This window comes from Pezoporus occidentalis, unplaced genomic scaffold (assembly GCF_034315485.1).
Source record: "Pezoporus occidentalis ecotype Australia unplaced genomic scaffold, CSIRO_AGI_Poc_V1 ctg4, whole genome shotgun sequence".
NCBI lineage: Eukaryota > Metazoa > Chordata > Aves > Psittaciformes > Psittacidae > Pezoporus > Pezoporus occidentalis.
Genome location: NW_026915724.1, coordinates 21,871,875 through 21,895,803, shown reverse-complemented (window position 1 = coordinate 21,895,803; position 23,929 = coordinate 21,871,875). Strand labels below are relative to the sequence as shown.

The following is a 23,929-nucleotide window of genomic DNA, read 5'->3' as shown; positions in this document are numbered from 1 at the left end:
ATTTATTTTGCTTCATTCTACTTAGAGATATACTACTCGTATCTTAATTTCAGCTATTAATAACTAAACAGCTACAGAAGAAATTGGTTGTATACTTCTGAACTCCATCAGCTTTCTTACTGGTTCTGCTGGGTGCAGGTTGGGATTTTAATATAGTAAATAGTAAAATAATTCTCTTAAATGGTAATAACATGAGTGAGGTAAACAATAGCCAAAGTGTCTGTTAATATGTGGGTTTCAGGAGTCAAACACAGCTGCAATCAGTTTATCAGCTGACTGACAAAAATTCTGGTCATCTTGTTTCTGGCACCAGAAATGAGAGTTTTCTATGAATATCATCAAGGTGTATATAATTGATTAGAAGCAGAGCCTCTGGAAGATGGGCTTTCTTTCCTCTCTATTGTCTGCTCACATACATACACCACCTATTCACACATGTATTTGCAAATTGCTTTTCTCTTTATGACTTGGAATTGCAAATTAAGTGTCAGATTAAAACCTGGCAAAACACCATGCAGCCTCCACTGGAGTCACTCTGAATCTTGGTTGCTCTGGCTGGATAAGGCTGTATGATTAAAGCATCTTCTTTGCTCAGGGTTGCACAGTACCTGAGCTCTGTTTTTCCTGTCATCGAGAATCAGTTTATCCCCAGCTGCAGGCTCTGCTTTTAGGGAAATACAAGGATCACAGGGAAAGTTACAGCCAGACCAGTGCTGCATGTCAGAGCTCACAGGTGGGGTGATCATTCCAGTTTATTTATTTACCTGTTAATAGCTTGGAAATAATGATATCTGACATTTTCCTTATTCTGTCTTTGTAATCCAACATTCTTCCCTGTGCTTCTTTGGCTGCAAGCCCCCAGCCATCAGTGGCACTAGCTGGAAGCTCGCAGCTCCCTGGCTGGACCACTGCCCATGGGGAAGGGCCAGCCTGCCCGCAGATCTCACCCCAGCTGGGAGCACTAGGGGGCAGCTCCTCCCCCGGGGTCAGGGAGCAGTCCAGCCTGACACCCACTGCATTTCAAATAGTATAAATAACAGTCACCCAGGCACACTTTGGACTCAGCATTTTGAAGCTTTGAAGAAAAGGGAAAGGCTTTGCTGGGTTTGGGCTCAGGGCCCCAATGTTTTTGCTCAGCATCACTGCACGACTCAATGCATCTGCAGAATTAGCATGTTATCAGGGCAGGACAAAATGACTGTTCTTAAAACAGCTCTACTTTATTGCTAGGTTTCATCTATGAAAAAAAAGGACCACATTTGTAGATTTTTTTATTTTTTTTTTTTTTGCAAGAGCTGAAACAAATGAGATTTCTTTCATTGAGCAAACACAAGCTTCATACAACACAACAGAGCTGATGGAGGTTAATCTCGCCTACTAAATATCAATCCCATCTGGAAAGGTGAGAAAGCTCTAAATCTTCCCTGCTTCTCTGCCAGGGACCATAACTACTGAAAATCCCATTCCCTGGACAGCTTTTTTTTCCAAAGGAAAAGAATGGTCACGAGAAATTTATCAGCCAGATCTAAGCATGCCAGAAGGGTAGGACTCCAACCTTCATGCATCTGTCCCTCGGAAACTTTATGTACAGAAATATCAGTGATTTCTTGATCAGTCGAAACAAAGCAGGAACAGCAAGAAAGCAAGACACCCACACAGGCAAGAAGAGTTTTGACACATTAGGCAAAATAAGCAGAGGCCAAATCACCAAAAATAAGAATAGTTCATTATTAGTTAAATCAAAAATGAAAAGAAAGGGGGAGGAGGGGAGGGAGAGAATAGTCTTTCTGTCTTTTTGGAAGAACAAGAGGCTCAAATCTTAGGGGCTAAATAAGGGCTATGGTAACATGACTGTATTACACATCCAGTATGTGGATGCTTTCCTGAAAAACATATGTGGGGCAGGCCATATAGAAGGAAAAGAAAGAATGACAGTGCAAAAATGTTCTATCAGTCATGGTGCTTGTCATGGACTTTAAGAGACTGTTAAGGATAAATGGGAATTAATGACTACTGATAGTGATTATCTGCATGCAATAGCACCATGCTCTGCATAGCACTTCACAGGGATGTTAATGCAGATTTAAAAAAAAATAAAAAGAAAAAATCCAGATCCCTCTCTGCAGAGCCTGCAGTCTAATTTAGACAAATGTAGAACGTGGAGATAAGGAAACGAAACTCAAAGGAAAGAACTTAAAGTGATTCTGCAATGTAAATGATGTGATGAGAATGAAGAGCTGATCAAAAATTCCCAAATATGATATTTCTTTTCTGGCAAGGAGACACAAAGATAGAGTGAGACCAATGCCATCTCCTCTACCACCACCACCGGCTCAAAGGAGCTGCCAGGCAGAAGATGGGCAAGCGGTATTGGGGTTGCAAGTCTGACGACAGGGCAGTACGACCAGCACCCAAGCATCTGGCTGAGTGCCAGCATTCCTACCTTGCGCTGGAGAACCACTTTTCTTTGTGTTTTGGCTGGTGCCTGGTACTTTCCAAGAAGCTCCGTTTTGCAATTCTGCTGAATAAAAACTTTTCCTTCAGTACTGCTAGAGGTGGGTAAGCGCTACTACGAATTCTGCTTTTACACAGCTTCAAGACAATCGATTTCACAGGTATTTTTTACTTGGTGTGCCCTGCAGTGGGTGCGATGTTCCAGCTAACATTCATGATGAACTAGCTCTCAGTAAGTAAAAACACCAGTCTTGCCATATGCTGCACATATCTGTGAGTATGAGGATGCACAGAACCTAAGTTTGTGGTTACGTCTCACAAAACATTTAATGGGGATCTGAACTTATGTTAGGTACTTAGGGTTAGGCTGTTGCTAAAGAGTAGCACTTTGAACCTCCCAGGCTGTGTCTGTACCTATCCTTTTAGGTCATGCCCCAGGACCTGGCAGCTGTTTGAACACCAGGTTGGGCACTTGCTGTGGTGCACTCTGGTCTCAACCAGCACATGCCTCTAATTGAATACCAGGGTTTGGAGACAGCTCTGAGTAACAGCTGAGAGTTGGGAGATAGCTGGGACATGCACCTACAAGCTGGGCCATGTCAATATATATAGTATTGTTTCTCAGACTTTCCTACCATAAGACGTGCTGAAGAAAACTGCTACCTTGCATAGTGCTGCTGCACCCGCAAACTACAATGTGTGTATACAGCATAAAGGTTGGGTTTTTTTCCCTAGGTGGTTTCCTGGACCATTTCCCCATGTTGTGAACGGTACAGAGCTGACCCATGGTTACTTGGCTAATTTTGTGAAGTCATTTTTAGGGCTTTCCACAGCAAACTACAGCTGCTTTTAATGCCTGGATTTGGGCGGAGAAAGCAAACACAAGGAATCCATTCCCTCTGCACTGCTCTGTATTTCCAGGAATGAGTAAAGGAAGGACAGTGCCGCCCACAAACCCCAGTGGACACAACCGTGCCTTCATGTAGATTCATCTGCAATCTGCATGTGTGTGGGCATATATATATATATTTCATCCATCTATTTTACAGACTTGCAGAAACATAAACTCTCTGACCTGACTGACAACTTACTTCAACAATTCTCCATTGCAGGTGCTGCAGGAAATGCTGCCCAGGGCCCCATTTTAAGGTCTGATTAAGCCAGGGCCCCATTTTAAGGTCTGATTAAGCTTAGCTATAAGCTAAGTGAGGAAGCTCAGTCTGCTGTGTCCCAGGAAAGCAAGCTGCAGCCTCCGGTCACCCTAAGCCCCATGTGTGTCCACTCAGCTGTCCGCTCTACCCACTCAAGCGCAATCTATTGTCATTATTTATTAAGGTTATTATTACAAATCAATGGATTTGAAGACTCCATCGACTCAGAGATAGCCCGCAGGTCTCGGCTGTGTACACTCAGCCTGCTGAGAGGCAGCAGGGGAGGTGCAACCTTTCTCTAAGGAAGGCACAATGTCAGTCTTGGCTCCTTTCCCAGCAAGAAGAAACACTATCGCCATCTCTCCGGCTATAAACAGTAACCATACGGGTGCCGGGAAAAGCTTTAACTCCTACAGTCAGCACAAAAAGCAGAGGAAACTGGGCAGACCACTTTCCTGAGAAGGATCAGCCTCCGGGATTTCAATAAAATGGGTGTGCAAAGTGAGGCTGAGTGGGCAGCTTCGGCTCTGTCGTGTGTCCTAGCTTGGGGGAGCGCAAGTTCATGTGCTGCCCCTCAACACCAGAGACATCAAACCCCAGGCTGCGACATGAGTTCATGAGGTGCCGTTGCTGTGTGTGAACTGCATTCCTGGCCAAGATGCTGATTAGCACAAACTCTTTGGCACCGCATGTAAATTTATTTAGTCCCTAAGCTGTGATTCAATTACTTTGTGAGGCAAGGTGATTTTCTCTTCTGGTAGAAAACTGCAGCCTGAATCTGTGGATACAAGCACAAGGAGCCCGAGAAACTGCATATGTTTAGAGATCACACTTGTGTCCTAAATTGCTTCTACATTATCTCTGGGAGGTCTCAGTAGATTAAGGCCTAATTACACTCTAGTTAATGTGCCTGATGGCCCTGTCAACACCCGTAAAAAGAAATTCTGAGTTTTATCATGTGATTTTGCTCAAAATCTCACATTCATGAAAACCATACCTGGGTAAAGGCCTTTTTTTCTTTGTGCATTTCTCTGCTGCCTCTTCTCTTCAGGGAACTCTGCAACAGAAGCAATGCTGAGTTATTGATAAGCAAAACACAAAGCTGCAAGTTTGGGAGGGTTCACCATGATAAAACTGATTTAGGAGAAAGCAAGAATATTTTCCTGAGCAGCTGGGGATTTGATTTTTTGTAATAATCACTAAAATCCCAGGATGATCAGCGCCTTGTCAGTGAATTTTTCAATGCACGAAATTTCCCATCAAAGGGCAAAGAGAACAAAATCAGTTGAAAGTTCACAGAGGAAAAAACCCGCCCTCTTTTCTTCTCTGGACCACCACAATTTTTTGGCAAAGCTTTCTTTTTGCATGGGGCAATGATTTATGTTTGATTAATCTAGGGCAGAGCTCCAAGCATGTTACTCACAGTGGATGTGAAACACATTGTGGAAACCTCAGAGGAAAGCAACCCCCCGAAAAAAGGGAAGGATATGCCCGTTTTAAACTACGTGCTGTAACATTACTGGTTATTCCATGCTAGCAAATGTATTGAGGAGCCTAGATAAAGGTGATTCTCTGGATATTTCTGAATTTAAGTTATACATTCAATTTGATTGGCTTTGCAATTCTTTATATCCCTTTACAAGCAGTTTTTTGAGACATGGAAATGATGTCATCACCACTGCTTGGTTTTCAGAAACCTCTTAGCACTCAAATGGAAAAGCACAATTTTCCTGAGAACTGGAAGGTGGAGCACCACAAAGACTTTACCAGTGTCTGCACTGACTTCTTGTCTTGGGATGAAGTTCATACCAGTGTGAGCTGTGTCTATTTAGAAAAGGCATAAACTTGACTTTTGTAGGTTGAAGTATCAGAGAGGAATGATAGATATTACACAAAAAAAAGTGGGAAGCTAGAAACTGCAGAGTCATTTGAATTCAAAGCTGGCTGTATTGTTTTGTCTGTGGCCAGAGCCAGCAATCACCCTGACATTGTGGCCTCTTCTATTTATTTCTTCGGTTTATATTTGCTCTGCACAGACACTCTCCAGCTGAGGTGAAGCCCAGGCCATCATGGGCTTGTCCACAGCATGTGTCCCCTCCGGCCCATTTGATGGAGAAGCGTGCCTGGCCCAGGACCAGCTCCCATATCCAATGGGCTAAATCCCAGTCTCTGTAACGCACACTAACCCAGCACTGCAAAACATGAGCCCAGCAAAGAGGAAGGGAAAGCAGGGAGAGGCATCCTGTTAATTAGCTAAATCCAGTCTCGTGCCTGGCCGTCAATTGGCAGAAAACATGACGTGAGCTCAGGGATGGGAGCACACACCCTAAGCAAATCCTAACCAAAAGCTTTCCATGGATTTGTGGTTTCCGACTGTTAAGCTATGCAGCTACTGCAAATTATAATTATTGCACACTAAGACAAATCTCTCCTTCTGCTCTTTGTTATACACAGTTAAGTAGTTAAAACCCATTCATACATGGCACCATATGCCCAAGACATACTACCATTTTTTTTTGCTAATCTGCTCTCTGCTTTAATCCAGTGATTTTCTATAACTAATGAAGCTGAGTAAGAGAAATGTTTTTTTTTTCTGGATACTGAAACAGTTTAATGAAAAAAAAAAAAAAGACTTCAAACACTAAAAACATCACATGAATCACAGAATCCTATGAAAACCTGTTACATAAGCTTAGCCAGGATAAACAGTTACTGTTTTCTCTTTTTTTTAAAATGTGGTGTTATTCTGGAAGCAGACATGCAACTGAAAGCAGTCACCAGTCAGCAGCATCATGCCCCTCTGTGCAAGAATGGTCACTATGCTTGAAGAGATAGGGGGCATAGCCCTGGCCCTCATCTTCACTGCTTTTCCATGTGACTTCAAGCAAGACTAGCTTGAGCAAAAGGGGGCTGTCTGGTTATTGCATTTAATTTGTAAGCCCTTAGAGTCAGGGATGAGACTACTGATTTCTGCAGGGGCTTCAAAGCACAGTTGTAGCAAACAGCTACCAGTCATGCTAGAAATGCAAAACACAGTGCCAAATCCTAAAAACCTCTTGCTCTTACCTATAGGTTAAAGGTTACATATGGACACATCCGACTTGAGAAGGGGATATAAATGCATCGGTTGCATTGTGCAAGAGAAAGCAATAAAGCCTTTGTACAGCATAATAAGGGGAAGGGAATTAAAATTTAGGTAGGAGACATGGATCACAGACTGAGAAACAGGCAGGTAGCGATCCAGTTTTGGAAGCTGTCTGTTCCTCAGTGAAAAAACTGATTTCACAGACTGAGACTAAAAAGTTTGTAACATATTGCCATAAATAGGGTGTTGCTGTAAGCATTTTCACACTGTCCTGTTTGGATTTGCGTAAGAACAACCTTGTGATCAGTGCTTGGCTGGGAGATTGTTTTGTATTTCCATAAGACAGAGACTCAACCTTAGGCTGAGTCTGTCCTTGGTGTAAGAAATAGAATGGAATATTTACCTCTGGGGACTACCAGTGTATTACAGGGAGAAACCTCCCAGCCTCTAGTCAGTGAAGGACTAGAAACACAGGCATAACAACAAGAGGTTGCTTGGCCAAAACCCTCTAAGCCCTATATAAGAGCAAGGAAAGATCTCCATCTCACCACTGTGGGACCAGGCTGCACATGTATATGAAACACCAACCGACATACCAGATATTCTGGTTGGACTAAAGGCAGAGGGTGCAACTGCAAAAAGAAGCAGGTAGAATGTGCTAAAAGCTCAAATGATTTAAAATGTAAAATGGTGCAACAAAGGAGTATTTTTATTTGAGATACAGATTGGCATCACAAGCTGATATGAATTCATGCTATAAGAAACATTTCTGTACTACTTTTTATAGCCAAGAGACCAACCAGAGATGGCCGTCTACCAAAAAGTCTTTCAATGATGGATGGTTAAGCAAGGTTTTATTAGTCCTTTGTTTAACCTACTCTGTAAGGAAAGAGATTACTTGCTGGATATTTTCTACCTCTACAGTTTCACTGCAATTTGTCACCGTACTTCTTGGCTACCAAGGAGATCTAACATATGGGGTAACAAATTGCCCAGTGTTTTAAAAGCTGTATTTCCCAAAAGATTATTGGATGTAGCGACTACAATAATAACAGCAGGAAGAGACACAATTATTTTCCTTTCCCTAGGAGCTTAGCATTGGCAGGAAGAGATAATTTGTGTCTTTTTGTGAATTCCACTTTTAAAAGGTCTAAGAAGTCCTGCAAACTGACAAGTGAGAGCGAGACCACCCACATAGAGAACAGCAAGCGGGAATCAGTGCACTGGAATTAGAGACTGATCAAGACATGGTAATAAAGTTAAAAGCAATCATACATGTAAATACATGATATGCCCCAAGTTTTCATACTGAGGTAAGTGCTGAGTAGGATGAGAATAGAGCTGTGAACAGGCAGCAGTGAAGAAGGACTTGGAAAATAAGAAGAGAGGACCAGAGTCTCTTAACAGCTGCCAGCCTGTCACTTTATTCACTGCTATTAAGAGAAGCAAGTAATTTTTGGTGCATTCTGGCATTTGCAGGCAAGTGTGGGCTTGCTATCATATGCACATCATGAACCTGCAAAATCAAGTAGTCAGCCATTGAAGTGGCAATGCCTGCAACTTAGAAACAGAGAGGCTGGCTTGAAAAGTCTATCCCTGAGGGCAATTTCTATCACTGTGATGTGAGGAATTATGCACAGCATCACTTGGGTTTATAAGATGTATAAATAATGTTCTATGCACACCGATGGCTTGCTACAGATTGCTTTGAAATGGATGATCACAAGTTTCACTTGCATTCATTAAAAAATATTGTTGGTGAGAGATCTAACACTACTTAGAAAAAAAAGGTAGGCTCAAGGGAGCAAATCCACTTGCTCTAAATACAGCGGTAGGTGAAGCAGACTGCTTCCAGATTACAGGTATCTGCAAGGCTAATAGCATCAGATTTACACACTGTCATTTCTACATAATAACTAACTTCCTCCCTCACGGTCAAGAATGAACAAAACATCCAGAGACCATAATCTCTGCCCCATGGTACATGACTCATTGGGAGATCTTGCCAATGGACCAACTCTTTCATAGCAGCTACTCTCCAAGAAACACCAGTGATTTAAGTGAAGGTAATACTGCTTGGCATGAATGTGAATCGGAAGAAAACCAGATCCACTTGTAACAGATGGTCAGAAGGTGGATTTATCCCCAAGTGATGTAAACCAGTGTTCATTAACTGCATTGTTAATTACTGCTCAGGAATGCCTCACTGCAAGCGTTTTCCAGGCACTGTGCAGGACCACATGGGAAGATTATGGCAGAGGATGAAAAAAGCAGGGGATCTCTGTGCTTCGCCTCCACACACCAGCTCCACTGGCCACTTCTTGCAGTTTCCCACTCAACTTTTTGCAGCTTTGGACTTGCCAGACCTTGACATTGAGGGGGTGCATGATTCCCCTTGGTCTCACTGCTTCACCAATAGCCCCACTTGCCCAGCCTGGTAGACAAAGAAAAAAACCTTGTGCAGAGCTCTGTCACTCTCAGACATGACCAGGACCTGTTTTTTTAGGAGGGGCAGCTTTCAGCTATCACAAGAAGTAACGGGTTCAAACTTAAACAGGGGAAGTTTGGGTCAGATATAAGGAAGAAGTTCTTTACTGTGAAGGTGGTGAGGCACTGGAATGGGTTGCCCAAAGAAGCGGTAAATGCTCCATCCATGGCAGTGTTGAAGGCCAGGTCAGACAGAGCCTTGGGCGGCATGGTTTAGTGTGAGGTGTCCCTGCCCATGGCACAGGGGTTGGAACTAGGTCATCTTAAGGTCCTTTCCAACCCAAACCATTCCGTGATTCTACTGCAGCTCTCTGAAATCTTCTTCCTGGTACTGTTACCTGCTCATGTGGTGAAACAGAAGCATTTCCCATTTCTGTAGCAACATACCTTTTTAAGTAATAGGACAGACTTGCTTTCCGTTCTTTCTTAAGTCCTGAAGTGTCTCTAAATTCCAAGTAACCAACTGAAATTTTGCTTTGTTGCTATCCCATGCTTTTGTATTACAACGGCTACACAGTGAATGTGCAGGGAGTTTTTTCCACGTGGACTTTCATGTGTATCTACGGGATGGTTAATGGAAATGGAAAACACAATGAAATTCTAATTTCTTTTCAACTGCTGTAGGCCCTTGAAAAAGATATCTCGCTGAGCCCTGATAAAGCTGGGTTTGACGCAAATGATCTATATCTGCATTCATTCCCATGTGTGTTTCGCTTACTAGAAACCTCTAAACACTGCGATATTCATCATTCACATGACCTAGCAAAGCAAGTCCTGTCTGAAATATCATAAGCATTACAGGTCAGGATAAAAGCCATCCCTTGAGTAAAAAAGCAGCAAAGCACACTAGCTTTCAGCACCAGCTTAAATTTCCCTAACGCTGCATTACTCTATTGTGCTAAGCTTATGAATAGGGGCTTTGGAGGAGCCTCTTTCTTTTGCCTCTTACTACTAACACACACCACTGTCTGTCTCTCACGGCTTCCTAGTGCCCTTCGCCTGCAGACTGATACTGTTGTGATATTAGGTGGCTTGGTGTTTACAAATAACCTGCTGTGACAGGTCTGGGAGCGTGCTGTGGGGAGGGCAGCAGCAGGGCTGCACCAGGTGTCTGAAGTTCTCAGGTGGATGTGAGACAGCTGAGCCAGGTCTGCATTCAGCTCACAAAACACCATGTCACTTAATATTTGGTCAGTGAAGGTTGACAAGAGGACCTGAAAGCAACATTGTAATTCATATTAATATGACATTGAGTAAATAATTATAGTAATAAACGGTAAAAATTTACATCCCAGTGATGTAATAGTTGTTATTAACATAATAAGTGAAATCCTGTGACAGACACCTGAGATTCTATACTCTAAGAGTTCTGTCACTGATCTATGCCGTGCTTCTGTCCAAACACTTTTCTTGGTAAATTCTTAGATTTATTAAAATGTATTTTTAAAGTCCCTGTCTGTCTCGTTTTGTTAAGATCCAAATTACATCACGTGTCACAATATATAAAGAAAATTATAACACTAGGACCAGACTTTCCTTTTTTATTTTGGGTTCTATTTCAGGTGAAGAAAACCAGAAGGAAGCAATGTAGATCACTATAGACAGTGCTGCTTCTCCCCCTCTGGCTAACACCAGTGCTGTGATGCTGATGTGTCAGGAGCAAATGTGTCTCTCCAAGCCTTGTCACCCCTGCATTTGCATAGCTATTAAACATGAGTCCCCCATGCTGTGCCTGTCCCTTAACCCCCACATCACACGCTGACAACCCTCTGCTGTGGCACCACCTCACTTCCAGCCCCTGCGCCAGAGGAGGAAACCACAGCTGTGCATCACTGCACTCCTGCCAGACAGGAGCAGCAGCAACCTGCAGCAGGGGGTTACTGCTAGGCCTCTACTTCTCTGTCTCCCACCATATTATGCCCGTAATGCCCATGGTAAGGTATGCGAGCTGGACTACTCTCCCTGTTGGCACAGGAGGCAGGAGCAGCACCCCAAATTCCCTTGCATCAGCTGAGCTGCAGCCACTGAGCAGCAGCCTGCTCCTTGTCCCTGCAAATGGGCTGGGAGCCACCCCAGCTTGCACCCCCTTTTGGAAAGAGCTTGTTCAAGAGCCATATCTAATCTGAATGGTATGTGCTGCACTGACACCGCCTGAGCCCTGTAATTACCTCATTAGTGTTACACCATAGCAGACAGCCCATGAAAAATGTGCCGGGCACTATATACACAGAGAAACAGACCTGTCCTGAAATGGCTTGCCCACAAGAATAGTACTCATCTTCAGCCACAAAACCCTATGCAATGATACAGGCCCAGGCATAGCTTCAGCATGCTGAGAGAGAAATAGTGTCCCTCTATTGCTGGGAGTGCAGGCACACAGCCCCGCAGCCAGTGGTGCTGGCTGGGACTCTCTTCTCCATCTCTCTTGACAAAACGGGGGTTGCAAAACTCCTGGAGAACACAAACAACTTTTATGACTGTTTTAAGCCTTTTTGTGCTCTTGTGACAACACTTACTGCAGCAACCTGGGCAAACTAGACAACTGCTAGGGAAAGCAAACCCTTGGAAACAGCCCCTGACATATCTGCTCTTCCATCTAACTCCCACACCGCATTGCTCGGCATCCCCCCAATGCTTAATGCAGACTGCCTGAAAACAGAGGTTAACTGCCCTCCCCATCTCTTCTCCCTGAAAAAATGCTTTAAAACCCAAATCATTTCTGAGGGACTGCAGCAAGTGTACTGCTGTCATGTCACAGTTGGGAGCTGCTGGTGAGCAACTGGCCAGGGCTGGCTTTACAAAATAGGACTGCAGGCCAGGTAGTGCTCAGAGAAGGGATTAGGAGTTTACATTCCAAAGGAAGATGATATAAGAGCATTTTCTGCTGATCAATGCGCACCCAGCCAGGCATTTCCTGTAGCAGAGGTAATCTATTACAGGCATAAATGATGGTGTTTGGGTTTTTTTTTCTTCAGAAGACTAAGAAGGTGATACATGTACAGGGATGGATACCTCATCCTCAGTTGCAGAGACGGATCTTGCTCTGCCACTAAAAGCATTTAGAGAGCAGTGCTACATAACTGGTGGTCCCAGTACCAGAACAGCCTTCAGCACACTGGAGAAACTGGAGAGTTTGACAGTGATGGGCTGAAGCAGAGCTAGACATGACTTGGACAGCGGTGGCAAAGGAGAGGAGGGCTGTTGAGCCCACACCCGAGCTCATACTAGGTCAGGAGGTTACTGTAGCAATTTATGGCGCTGGGAGCGGAAGAAAACACACAGCTCTGCAATCTCTGTAACTCACACAGTATAGATGTAAAGAGCAAAATTCATAGCATCTAAAAAACCCAGATATTTTTGGAAGTCTTTTTGAAGAGGAAGGTATTCAGAACTGCACAACATCTGTGCTTTCTGCGCTAACAGATCAACAGCTACAGGACTGTTTTTCATGTTGGGGACAGAAATAAATATTTTCTTTGAGCAGACAACTATAAGCACAAGAATACTCAATCTCTCTGGATTAGAGTAACCTGCGGTTTCTATAAAGCATTAAATGAAATTCTAAAGAAGCAGAGAGATTAAAGGCCAGCTGCAATGATCCCCAATGAACATGTCCCAGATAGCCTTTGTAATCCTTGGTTGACCATCTATTATTTCACAATTTTAAGGACACTGTACTCTGAAAATGGGGTTTATAAAAATAGAGCTAAAAGACAGCAAATTCACACTTCAGTAGCTTCAACCTCAGAGAGCTGCTACCTTTTCCTATATGTCATTTAGTGCACACAGCCATTTACCGATAGGTGATGGGTCACCCCCAAGACATCCATATTCAGCAAATCAAGGGAGTCACAGTTCAAGCACAAATAAAGTTAGTTCTGCTACAATGAAGAAAGCCATCAATTATAGGAATTAAATTCAAGCCACAGCCTAACACTTGTAATTAAGAAACGGTGAAGGTCAGGCCAGGGCAAGGCACAGGTGAGAAAGGGACAGAACTCCTTCAAGCACACCAGCCCCATGGTGAGCTGTAACAAACAATGCTCCAGAAGCAGCAATGCAATGTCCAGCCACTTTCCCAACACATTCTGTGGGGCAAGAGCTATCCTTATGGGAGAAAAGTGCTAAGCTACCTATGAGCCCCACTGCTGCTGGAAATGGACAGGAGGGAAAGCAATTGTCAGGAGAGAGTGTGATTGCAAAAGCTGCATTTCCTCAATAAAGCCAGCCTACAGAGATGTGTCTGCAGCAATCCTGTAAATAGAAAATGAAAAATTCTATGTGATGGATATAGTTTGACAAAGATGGGCTTGGAAAGGAGTATGACAAGCCCAAGCAAGAACACAGTGCTTTAAACACTAAAATTGAAAACACACAGAATATAAAGGCACAAGAGATGTTAACAGCAAAATATTTCTGTATGAAGCATGTATCTGAGAAGATGATTTGGGCGGGTGTTCGGGTTATCCTTAACCATTTTGCCTGCTCCTGGGGCTGGGCCACGACTGCCTGGGAATCCATTCCCACTGCTTTCAGGGAGCTGTGGTGACCCTGTAAGTGTGCAGGGGCTGTACGCTCTTGTGCTGCTTTGAAGCCTAAATGACCAGCTTGCAGCTCCTTGCTGAAGTTCATGGTCACTGCCTCCGGATATGGAGGGATGCTCAGACTCTAAGGACCAAAGCTCAAAATGAAAGGTATTGTGTATTACTGGGTCTTAGGTGGGGAAGGGAGACCCGAGAGAGGAGCTTCGTGCTCTCAAGCCTTTTAGAGTAGCTCTTAGAGATGGTTGAAAGCATGGGCTGAGATAATGGTTCTTGGTCTGCTCTGTAGCTCCTGGGAAGGACAGACGGCTTTCCCATCCCTCGGTGTTAGAGCTCACCACCCCAAGCCTCCCCACTGCAGTGCTTCAGTACTTTGGGCACGGGTTTCTGGGGAGGTGATGGTGCTCAGAACCTGCTGAAAGGAGGAATTCACAGCTTCAACTTTGTAGGTATTCATATCTCTCACTTTGCATCCTATTTGAGTCCTAACTTTGCAACAGCAGTTAGACCCCAAACTAAAATAAAATCATTACGCTCAATAACAGCCAATGTTTCCATTCCCCTGTGTGGGGTGAGCTGCACACACACAGCCAGGGCTGGTTTTCAGTAACTTCTGCATAAGAAACCTTGTACTCCCCAGGAGCTAGAGGACCTATGGGAGCAGTGCAGGAAGGTCACTACAGCCATAATCAGTCCTGACCCAAAGCAGCAAGCAGGAAGGGATCATCTACGCACTGCATTAGGCTGCTTGGGAAACTTCTCCTCTACCATTTCCTAACCTCTCAAGTGACTGAATCTGTAACCCTAGTCACATTGTATGCAGTACTTTTATTATGACAATAAATGAAGGCTGACAGCAGTTGTGTTTGATGGCTTTCTCTCGAAGGCTATAAAATCATGCCCTTTTCTTTGTACTTTTATATACCTGCTACAGAGTATGTGTTTTGCTGAGAATATATACAGCTCATCAATGAAGTGGCAAAACCCCACCCCAGCTACCTGGATTGTGCTGCTGCACATCCAGTCCCAAATACAGAATAAAATACAAAAAAGGTGAGCAGCATTGCCAACTTCACAAGTCCCTGAAAGCTGATGCCAGTCAGTGTTCTTCAGTTGCAATCACGCATCAAAACACATAAATTACAGGGAAGAGCTTACTGATCCCACTTGCACAGCTTGTTGATGCTGCTGCCTAGTACAAGAGGTATCTGAAGATGACTTGAGAATCAGCTTCTGAAAAATTGTTTTTAGACAGTAATTCCAAAGCCCTTCTCATCTCTGGGTACCTCTCATTCCAAAGTACATCAGAACAGGAACATCTTTATGTGCTTTGTATTTGATTTGCCTACTCCAAAGAACCTCTTCATATGTGGAAAGTTTGCAAAGCACTCAGGAAGAGCAAAGCAGTAATGGCATTCTCCTGCTGGGGACTGCAGGTTGGGAAAACGTTTGGAAAAGTTGCTTTTCATTATACTTCTTGACCAAAAAGAAAAGAAGGCACTTTTTTATCTACAAATCAGCATATGAAGTACAGGGATTTAACTATACACAAATGGCTAAATACCAGATACCACCTTGGAATATAATTTCATGTACCAAAATCACACCAATCTCCATTTTTTAATGATTAAAAAAAAAATTAAAAAAACCCTCCCAATTTCATTAACTTCAGTGAGGTTTGGATAAAAGCCTTAGGAATCAAGGGCTCTCATTATGTTCTCTGAAACAGAAGTTTGTAGGAGAATGGATACAGGGGTTGCTGCAAAGAGGTATCTAATAGTCACTAATCCATGACTACTGTTCTGCTGTGATTAAAAAGAAGGCAGCAGGGATGCCTGATAAAAGACTGTGATTGGGTCATATCCTGAAGTCATACCAAGTCTGCCAGGCAAGAATACAAATCTAGGATTACTTTGGGAAGCCTGAAGAAACAGCAAGTGCAGATTTGTTAGGGGACTTGACAAACCTTCACCTCCTTTCTCTGACCAGCAAAACAAAAAGGGGAAAGAAAAGGGAAAAACCTCAACAATCTAGTTAAACATTCTTCCTCTACCACTGGTTAAGATAAGGCTTCCCAAAAAGCAGTTACTGTCCTGGCAATAACAAAATGAAAGTGTCTGAGCTACATCAGTGGATGTGCTTTTGACACAAAACATGGCAACTAACAGCAGAATAGACTTTATCCCAGCCTGGGTGCAGATGATTAATGACTATGAATAATATGTATGCATTAGAGTGAATAATGAGAGCTCAGTGGAAGGACTGCCAGAGACCTGCTATTTTTTTAGATCATTATATCTCAGATGACAGAAACTATTACAATGAGGAAATTAATGCACTTTTCATTTGGCTAATTAAAACATGAAAACTACTTCTCTCTACCACTTAATTCATTGCCCAGTCTTTCTTTGTGCGTCCTCAGTCACCTGGAAAAAGCAGCTCCTTGCAGGTAAGCTGTTTCTTAGCTGACGGCTCACCCTATCTCAAGGGGTGCTACAGTGTCAGGGCTTAAAATAAGGGCAGGAATAGCTGCCTGAGGGATTGCCACAGCAAAAGAACCGCGTAATTTCAGTTCCTGGTGGTCCTAAAGCAGGTGTGCTGTGGTTACTACCTGGGTGCATGCTCTGTCCACTGATCAATAAAGGAGGGACTGATCTTCTAATGCAGCTGCTGATCAGACACTAAAGTTTCATGTGATCACAGTTTTTATAGAGGCCATAATAAAATATGCATTTCTGTTCTATTCATAAAAATTTTGGTGTGGGTTTTCTTTTTTGCTTGTTTGACAAGCTTGAAGTCCCCAGACCATTTTGGCAGTTATTTTCTAAGATCCTGACAGTCTTGATGCCTAAAACAGTAGGAGGAAGAAAGCAAATAAAATCACCAGCAATGAGCAGCAGGTCTCAACCAAGACATCACTCCCGACCCTTGCTTTCCCTTTCCTTTCCTCACTGCCCTACCTTGCCAGGCTCCCAGGAGACCTCAAGGGAGCTCTGAGGTAAGCTCTGGATAAACAGAAATGGAGAAACATCCACTTTTTCTCCCAGTAAATCTCTGAAGTGTGGCAAAGCTCAGGTCTCCCTCTCCAGACACTGATTTTCCCACACCTTTTGCAGTGGTTTGCCTCTAAATGCACAGCAGGAGATGCAATGCATTTGCCCTTAACACCAAAGGAGCCTCACACATGTATATTGAGGCTTTTTTTTCTAAGAGATCTTTGTGGTATGCTTTTGGCATGTTACTACTACACACAGCGTATGAGGAAGAGGTTGGACCCCACAGATCAGGATGGTTGAGCAAGGATTGAAAGGCCTCAGAGATACACAGTATCTCTTTGAAAAAGAAACCCTGCAAAAAAAAAAAAAGAAAGAAAAAGGCAGGAAAAAAGTGTGCAGCATTGTCGTGGTTTAAACCCAGTCAGGTAATTCGTTCGCTCACTTCCCCCCCCTTTTCTTGCCCTCCCCTCGCTCTTGGAGGGATGGAGAGGAGAATCGAAAAGAATGCAACTCCCACGGGTTGAGATAAGAACAGTTTAGTAACTAAGGTATAACACAAATCGCTACTGCTACCACCAATGATAATAATGATAAAGGAAATAACAAGGGAAGAGAATACATCATCTCACCACCAGCCGACCGATAACTCGCCCCCCCCAGCCCGACCAAGCTCTGACCGATACCTCCTCCAACCCTACAGTCTCCCAGCCCTTCCGGCTAACTCCCAGTTACATCCTGGGCATGACGTGCTGTGGTATGGAATACCTCTTTGGTCAGTTTGGGTCAGGTGTCCCGTCTCTGCTTCCTCCTGGCTCCCCCTCCTCCCTGGCAGAGCATGAGCCTCACAAAGTCCTTGGCCAAACCAAAACATCGCTTGTTATCAGCTCTGTTCCCGAGCTGAAAGTCAAAACATTGCACTGCACCAGCTACCAAGAAGGGGAAAAATGACTGCTACTGCGGAACCCAGGACATTATCCACCCCTTATTCCATACCATTCACGTCGTGCTCAGATCCCACATTTTCAATATACCATCACTCTTATCTCGGTGCACTCTTAACTTAGTGCATGGACCAGTCCCTATAAAGCTGCTGCGTCCATCTGGTCCATGTCAGGCTCCATCTCTTGTAACAGTCTTCCAGAGCAGGAGAGACTGTGTGCAGTGTTCACACTCGTGAATAACCTGGGCAATAGTGTCCATTGCTAAGTGCACCCCTCGATCATGAGTCCATCTCTGTGTTGCATCTCTGCTCTGATGGCCTGAAGTGCCATGGGCCCACCAGGCTCAAAATAATTCACGGTCCCCTTAAGCAGTTTCTGCAGCTTGTTGCTGGGGACTCCATACAGCTGCCTTCCATCTCCAATGCTTCCAAAGCACTGGAGGGGCCCAGCGGACTAGATACTTGCCCATACTGTCACACACACCCTGACACTCCTGGCTGTCCAGCCTTGGGGAAAACCTCTTGGTCCCCCTGTATTGTCGTCTAACCCCAGACAAGACCCAAACTTGACTCTGCTTAACTTTTGAGATCAGACAAAATGGTTGTGGGTAGAACACAGCCTGTGTGTGTGCCAACATGCTGATCCCCATCACAATCAGCAGGCAGGTCCCAAGGACACCCAAAGGCCATTCAAAACCTTCAGAACTCTCAGTTGATGCTGCTGTGCTTGTCACTGGGGCTGGTGTAGCTGCTGTGCTTGTCACTGGGGCTGGTGCAGCTGCTGTGCTTGCCGGCTCTCCCACCGCCAGCTTCTCTTTTCCTGAGTCCAGCTCTTCCTCCTCTGCCTTGCTGGGAAATGCTGCGTGGTCTCCTGCATCCTCCTGGGGCTCGGCAGGCGGCTTCCGGGGAATGCTCTCGGCCGTCGCGGGGCTGGGCTCGGCCGCGGGGCTGGGCTCGGCCGCGGGGCTCGGCTCCTCCGCGGGGCTCGGCTCCTCCGCCGCCTTTTCCCGCTGCTCGGCAGCTGCCTCCTTCCGCTCCTCGACCGCCCCGACCTCCTCCACCGGCAGCCGTCCCCTCGCGGCCTCCGGCCCCGCTCCCGCCGCCGCTTGGTGCCCGGGGCCGCTCTCCCGGGCCGGTTCGGCTGCCGCCGGCTCCCGGGGCCGCTCCCCCTCAGCTCCCCGCAGCCTCACGAAGATGGAGAGTAGGGTGAGGGCCAGGACGGTGAAGAGCAGCCGGACGGCCAGGTACAAGTCCACGGCCACGTCCGTCCCGCCCTGCTGCTGGAGCCCGCCCGTATTACAAGCCATTGCCATAAAGCACAGTGAGACAAGAACCTTAGCCCAAGCCCCATACTTGATAAACACTATCACAGCAAATACCGGCTCTACGTAAGTTACAACATTCTGAAGCTGTGAGATCAACAAGAACAACTCTGAGAGCCAATAAATCGTCATTGTGATGAGTGGCTATTAATCCGGTCAGATCTGTCGTTATCTCAACCCTTCGTGCCCCACGTTGGGCGCCAAAAAAAGAACTGTCGTGGTTTAAACCCAGTCAGGTAATTCGTTCGCTCACTTCCCCCCCCTTTTCTTGCCCTCCCCTCGCTCTTGGAGGGATGGAGAGGAGAATCGAAAAGAATGCAACTCCCACGGGTTGAGATAAGAACAGTTTAGTAACTAAGGTATAACACAAATCGCTACTGCTACCACCAATGATAATAATGATAAAGGAAATAACAAGGGAAGAGAATACATCATCTCACCACCAGCCGACCGATAACTCGCCCCCCCCAGCCCGACCAAGCTCCGACCGATACCTCCTCCAACCCCACAGTCTCCCAGCCCTTCCGGCTAACTCCCAGTTACATCCTGGGCATGACGTGCTGTGGTATGGAATACCTCTTTGGTCAGTTTGGGTCAGGTGTCCCGTCTCTGCTTCCTCCTGGCTCCCCCTCCTCCCTGGCAGAGCATGAGCCTCACAAAGTCCTTGGCCAAACCAAAACATCGCTTGTTATCAGCTCTGTTCCCGAGCTGAAAGTCAAAACATTGCACTGCACCAGCTACCAAGAAGGGGAAAAATGACTGCTACTGCGGAACCCAGGACAAGCATACACCAACAGCCTGGAAAATACTGGCTGTTCAGCACTTGGGTATCTGCAAATTCATTAAAGGGACGTGAAGTTATAAAACTGAAAACAAAAAGAGTTCAGTGAAACTTAGAAACCTTCACCACATGCTCATGTGCTCTCTCATACAGACGTGCACATACACACGAGCATGCATCCTTCCATACTATTTCTCCATCAGCCAGCATCATTACAGCCAGGCACATAGTGCTATCCCTCTCCCGTACACACACGTACATCCCTGCGCTACTTGTCTCACCAGTGTCAATGCCAGAAAAGCTCTTTCTGGCCACCCCGAATGCCCTGAACAACACCCAATTTCCTAATTTTCTCTTTATTTTGTATATAACTGAAGTATGAATTTCTGAGGTGTTTTCATTTACATGAGAAAACTGGAGAAACCTCTTTGTGCCCCAGAAGGAGACAAAGAAACTTGAAGCAAAAGTAGATCTAGAATTAGGCAAAATAAAACTCTAATTAAGATAATTATTTTTAATTACTTGGAACTGAAACTCATTTGGATGAGTCCTCTTCAGACTTTGCCTATTTATTTCCCTAACCATCAACATAAAAATGGCAGGTTTTCATCAAATAGTCTACCCTTATAACAAAAACTAAAGTGAAAGCTTGTTGCAGCCTTAATCTAAGAGGCATAGATTATTAATTTTATTTGAACGTATATGCTGAAATCTCGTCCCACTTTTTGGATAATAAAACTACTCATACCTTAGGAATAGCAAATGACTGATTCTGATTGGTGCTTAAAAAGATACTTCTTGGTTTTAACCTCACCTTCTTGTCACTGGCCCCTGTACAGCATTATGTACACTCTGTATCACTTGTTGCCATGATTCCAGCAGTGCCCTGCAGACACTGCAAAATGAGCTAAGTAGGCTCTATGGGTCTTCCAAATGATTCAGCAGGGATTCTCTTTAAAAATAAAACTTTCTGAACACCATTCAGCACTACTGAGACATAAAATAAAAAACTTTATACCTCCAGAAAAGAAAAAAATAATATTAAAAAAAAAACCAAACAAAATGAAAATTAAATAACCATTTTTATTTCTGTAGAGCAAAGGGACTCAGTAGTAGTCACAGCTGTTCAGGCTCCAAAGTTGTGCTGCATGTACTGATGTGAGTGGTTCATTATTAGTCATGCAAGGCATCCACTGGTCTCCCATCAGTATGAACTCTGAAATCACAGCCCTATTATGGGCAGGCCCCATATTTATGCACACTTGTCAGATTTCACACGGCTCCTCTGAATGACATGCTCTCCTCCAGCCCTGCTTTTCTTCTCCTCAGGCTCTTTTTTCTTTCCTCTGCCCTCTAACTTCTATGTAGCTTTTGACAATAAGTGTGAATTGAACCAGGGAGCCTCACTGCAAACTCACTTGTTAAGACTACAGTTCTCACAAGGAATGCTGGACATATTCAACAAGACCCTGGGCTGAAATATTCAGTCACACAATAAACTTGCAATAGAAGGATGCTCGCTGGCCAACACTAAAGAGCTGAGCCCAGGGTAAGAGCTGAGAGAATAGAAGACTTAAAACTTCGCAATTACTGTCTGCAAACAGCCTGCTGAAAATACTCCAGGCTACGAGCTGATGGTAGTTCCACTTAATATTTTAAAAAGCAGTTTTGACAAGCTTTCCTGCAAACTAACTGCTCATCCTTCTAATTTTTTCTGGAAATAGTATTCACCATAGAAGCCTGGGGACTCTTATTTTCCTACGAATAATGAGGCTTTGATACCAAAAGCGTTGGAGACTGGAAGCAATGCCAGGTATTCGTACACATTGCGTGGAAGGCACAATGTCCTTACCACTGCTATTGCATTAACACATACCCAGTGCACAACAGCACTTCTGGATATATTTCATAGCAAGAAACTACATGGGGTCTAATGCGTGGATAATCTGCAGAAGCAGTATTTTCCTTTCAGCTGGATTTTAACAATGAATGCAAATGGGTATAGGCTTTTATAATCTGAATGTTGCTATTCAAATCTTCTGAGTCAAAAGCCTTTTTATCTCAGCCACTGATCATAAAACCTAAAACCCGACCAGTCCTTTTCTGAATCAATATTCTGAGTACAACAGTGCAATAACGTCACCTAAGGGGTTACAGGTTTTATAACATGATCGCTCTTACATTTTTACTTAGCTATTTCAGTCTTCTTCTAAAATGAAAACAGAATAGCCTCAGTGTAGAACATCCTGCAGCTTTGAGGTGTTCCGCAGGGTACTAGCTTGGTAGTATACTGTCAGACTGCTCCCAGATTAGAGATAGGCTGGTATTGTCAGCTCTTCTGGCAAATTTTCAGTTTTGCAATTTTGTTTCCTTATGATCCTATTGTTTCTTTCCTATCTGTCAATGTTTCACCACAGAGAGATTAGCTGAAATCTCAGGCTCCATTGAAGCCTCTTTGTTCTCTCCCACATGACGCATTAGCAGCACATTGCAGTACCCCAAACAAAAAGGGATAGCTGGCATCTAAGTGGCCCAGAGCCCACAGCGCTGATGCAAATTTCTCCAAAACATGAGTTTTAAACCTCATTATACTTGGATGTTTGTGCATATGTTCCTGGATCTTTGCACATAGATGTAAAAAGTTGCTAACTGAAGAAAAGCAATATTGTTTTTTCTCTCCTTCCCCACACTTTGATATTTATGGTGAAAACAACCCCTAAAATATGTAGACTTCCTTGCAGAGCCTTGAAGAGGCTGCACGGTCATCAGAATCCCAAAGTTCAGCTGTGAAAGGTCAGGCAGACACATAGAAAAAGGATGAAAAATGTCCTGGGACTGTGCCCACTTTGGAGCAGAACAAGCAGATTATTCTGCAAGAGAGGTCATAATTTCCATTTCTCTACAGCACTATTTCTACCCCGTACAGATAGACAGCCAAAGCAGCAGATGCAAGCATGGATGTGGTAAATGGGAATGTTGAGTTCTGGTTTAACACCGATTTTTGTATCACCTAATTTCTAGACTTCAGTTTGCCCACGGATGTACCTCACAGGATTGTTGCGAGGCATAAATCTTTGAAAGAATTAATCTTTAAATCTGTGTTTTAAAAAGATCTGCATATTATATGTAGAATAACAGCTATAGTTAAGGTCACTTGACTGCTTTCCAGGCAATAGGAATTAAAAGATCAGCTGATAGCTGTCATGTAATTATCTTACACTGCATTTAGAAAAAACTCTATTATCCTGGGGTAAAATCTGTGCATAATTTGGCAGAATTTAAAAAGCAGACAGGTGTTGCAAAAAAATATACCTCACATGATTTCACAGTTACACAAATAACAGTCATAATTTATTCTTTGATTCCCTTTGATGTTCCCCCACATTGCAAACACATATGCCATTGCATGTTAAGGTAGCTAGCCTGGCAATGAGCCAAATTCAGTATTGGTGTTAATAAGTGCAACCTGGCATAATCCAGCCATTATGCAGCTCCTGCCAACAGAAATGAAGTTGATTCAAAGGTCTGTCAAACCAGGAATGTGGAAGTCTTACACCTTTATGGCTCCCCTTATGCGCACAGTTCTGCTCCTCTATGCAATTCTATACTGCTGTCTTCTTGAATGTGAAGCATTAAATCAAGGACAAAAAGTAAAAAATGCAGTATAGATAAGAAGTTCCCCACAAAACACAACGGCCAAGCTTATAGCTTTGAAGAGCCACTTCTCTGCGGCAGTCCTGTGGTCAGAGGTGTTAAGATCTTCCTGTTTTAAGCTCTGACAAAAGACAACCTTTCAGAAGAGAAGTACGGTGAGTTCAGTAAAAGAGGCTGCTGCTGGTATGAAGACTCATGCAGAGAAACAGGCATGCCATCGTGAGGGGAGGCAGGAGCATGTTCTGCTTTGGAGTTTTTTCCCAAGTCACTTCTATTAGTCGCTACCAGTGGCTTTCCAAGAGCTCACGGGGTGCAAATTCCAGTAGAACAGGATACAGAAGTTAGGACTGCCTTATCCCTGCCCCACAAGTGGTTCTTCCCTTCATTTGGAAATGGATACATGGGAAAGATCTAGCCCAGGAAAGAAAAGTGCTATGGTCTGGAAACCCACATTTGGAAAGACCCCAAGATGAGATCAGTTGTAAGGTCAATGTAGTTACAAAACCAAAAGCAATGAA

At 44.1% G+C, this 23,929-nt stretch overlaps 1 protein-coding gene across 9 annotated transcripts in view; it reads right to left on the bottom strand.

Moving 5' to 3' along the window:
- Window positions 1–23,929, bottom strand: part of MTCL1 (microtubule crosslinking factor 1) — a 110,320-nt gene that overhangs the window by 47,531 nt on the left and 38,860 nt on the right. For 5 of the 9 annotated variants that reach the window (XM_062632983.1, XM_062632978.1, XM_062632981.1 and 2 more), the window contains exons 4-5: window positions 4,603–4,662; window positions 2,444–2,521 (exon numbers count right to left, since the gene is read on the bottom strand). In XM_062632983.1, the coding sequence (XP_062488967.1) occupies window positions 2,444–2,521; window positions 4,603–4,662 (138 nt within the window). The remainder of the gene's footprint in view (window positions 1–2,443; window positions 2,522–4,602; window positions 4,663–23,929) is intronic. The other 4 variants (XM_062632980.1, XM_062632986.1, XM_062632984.1 and 1 more) reach the window with 2 other exon arrangements.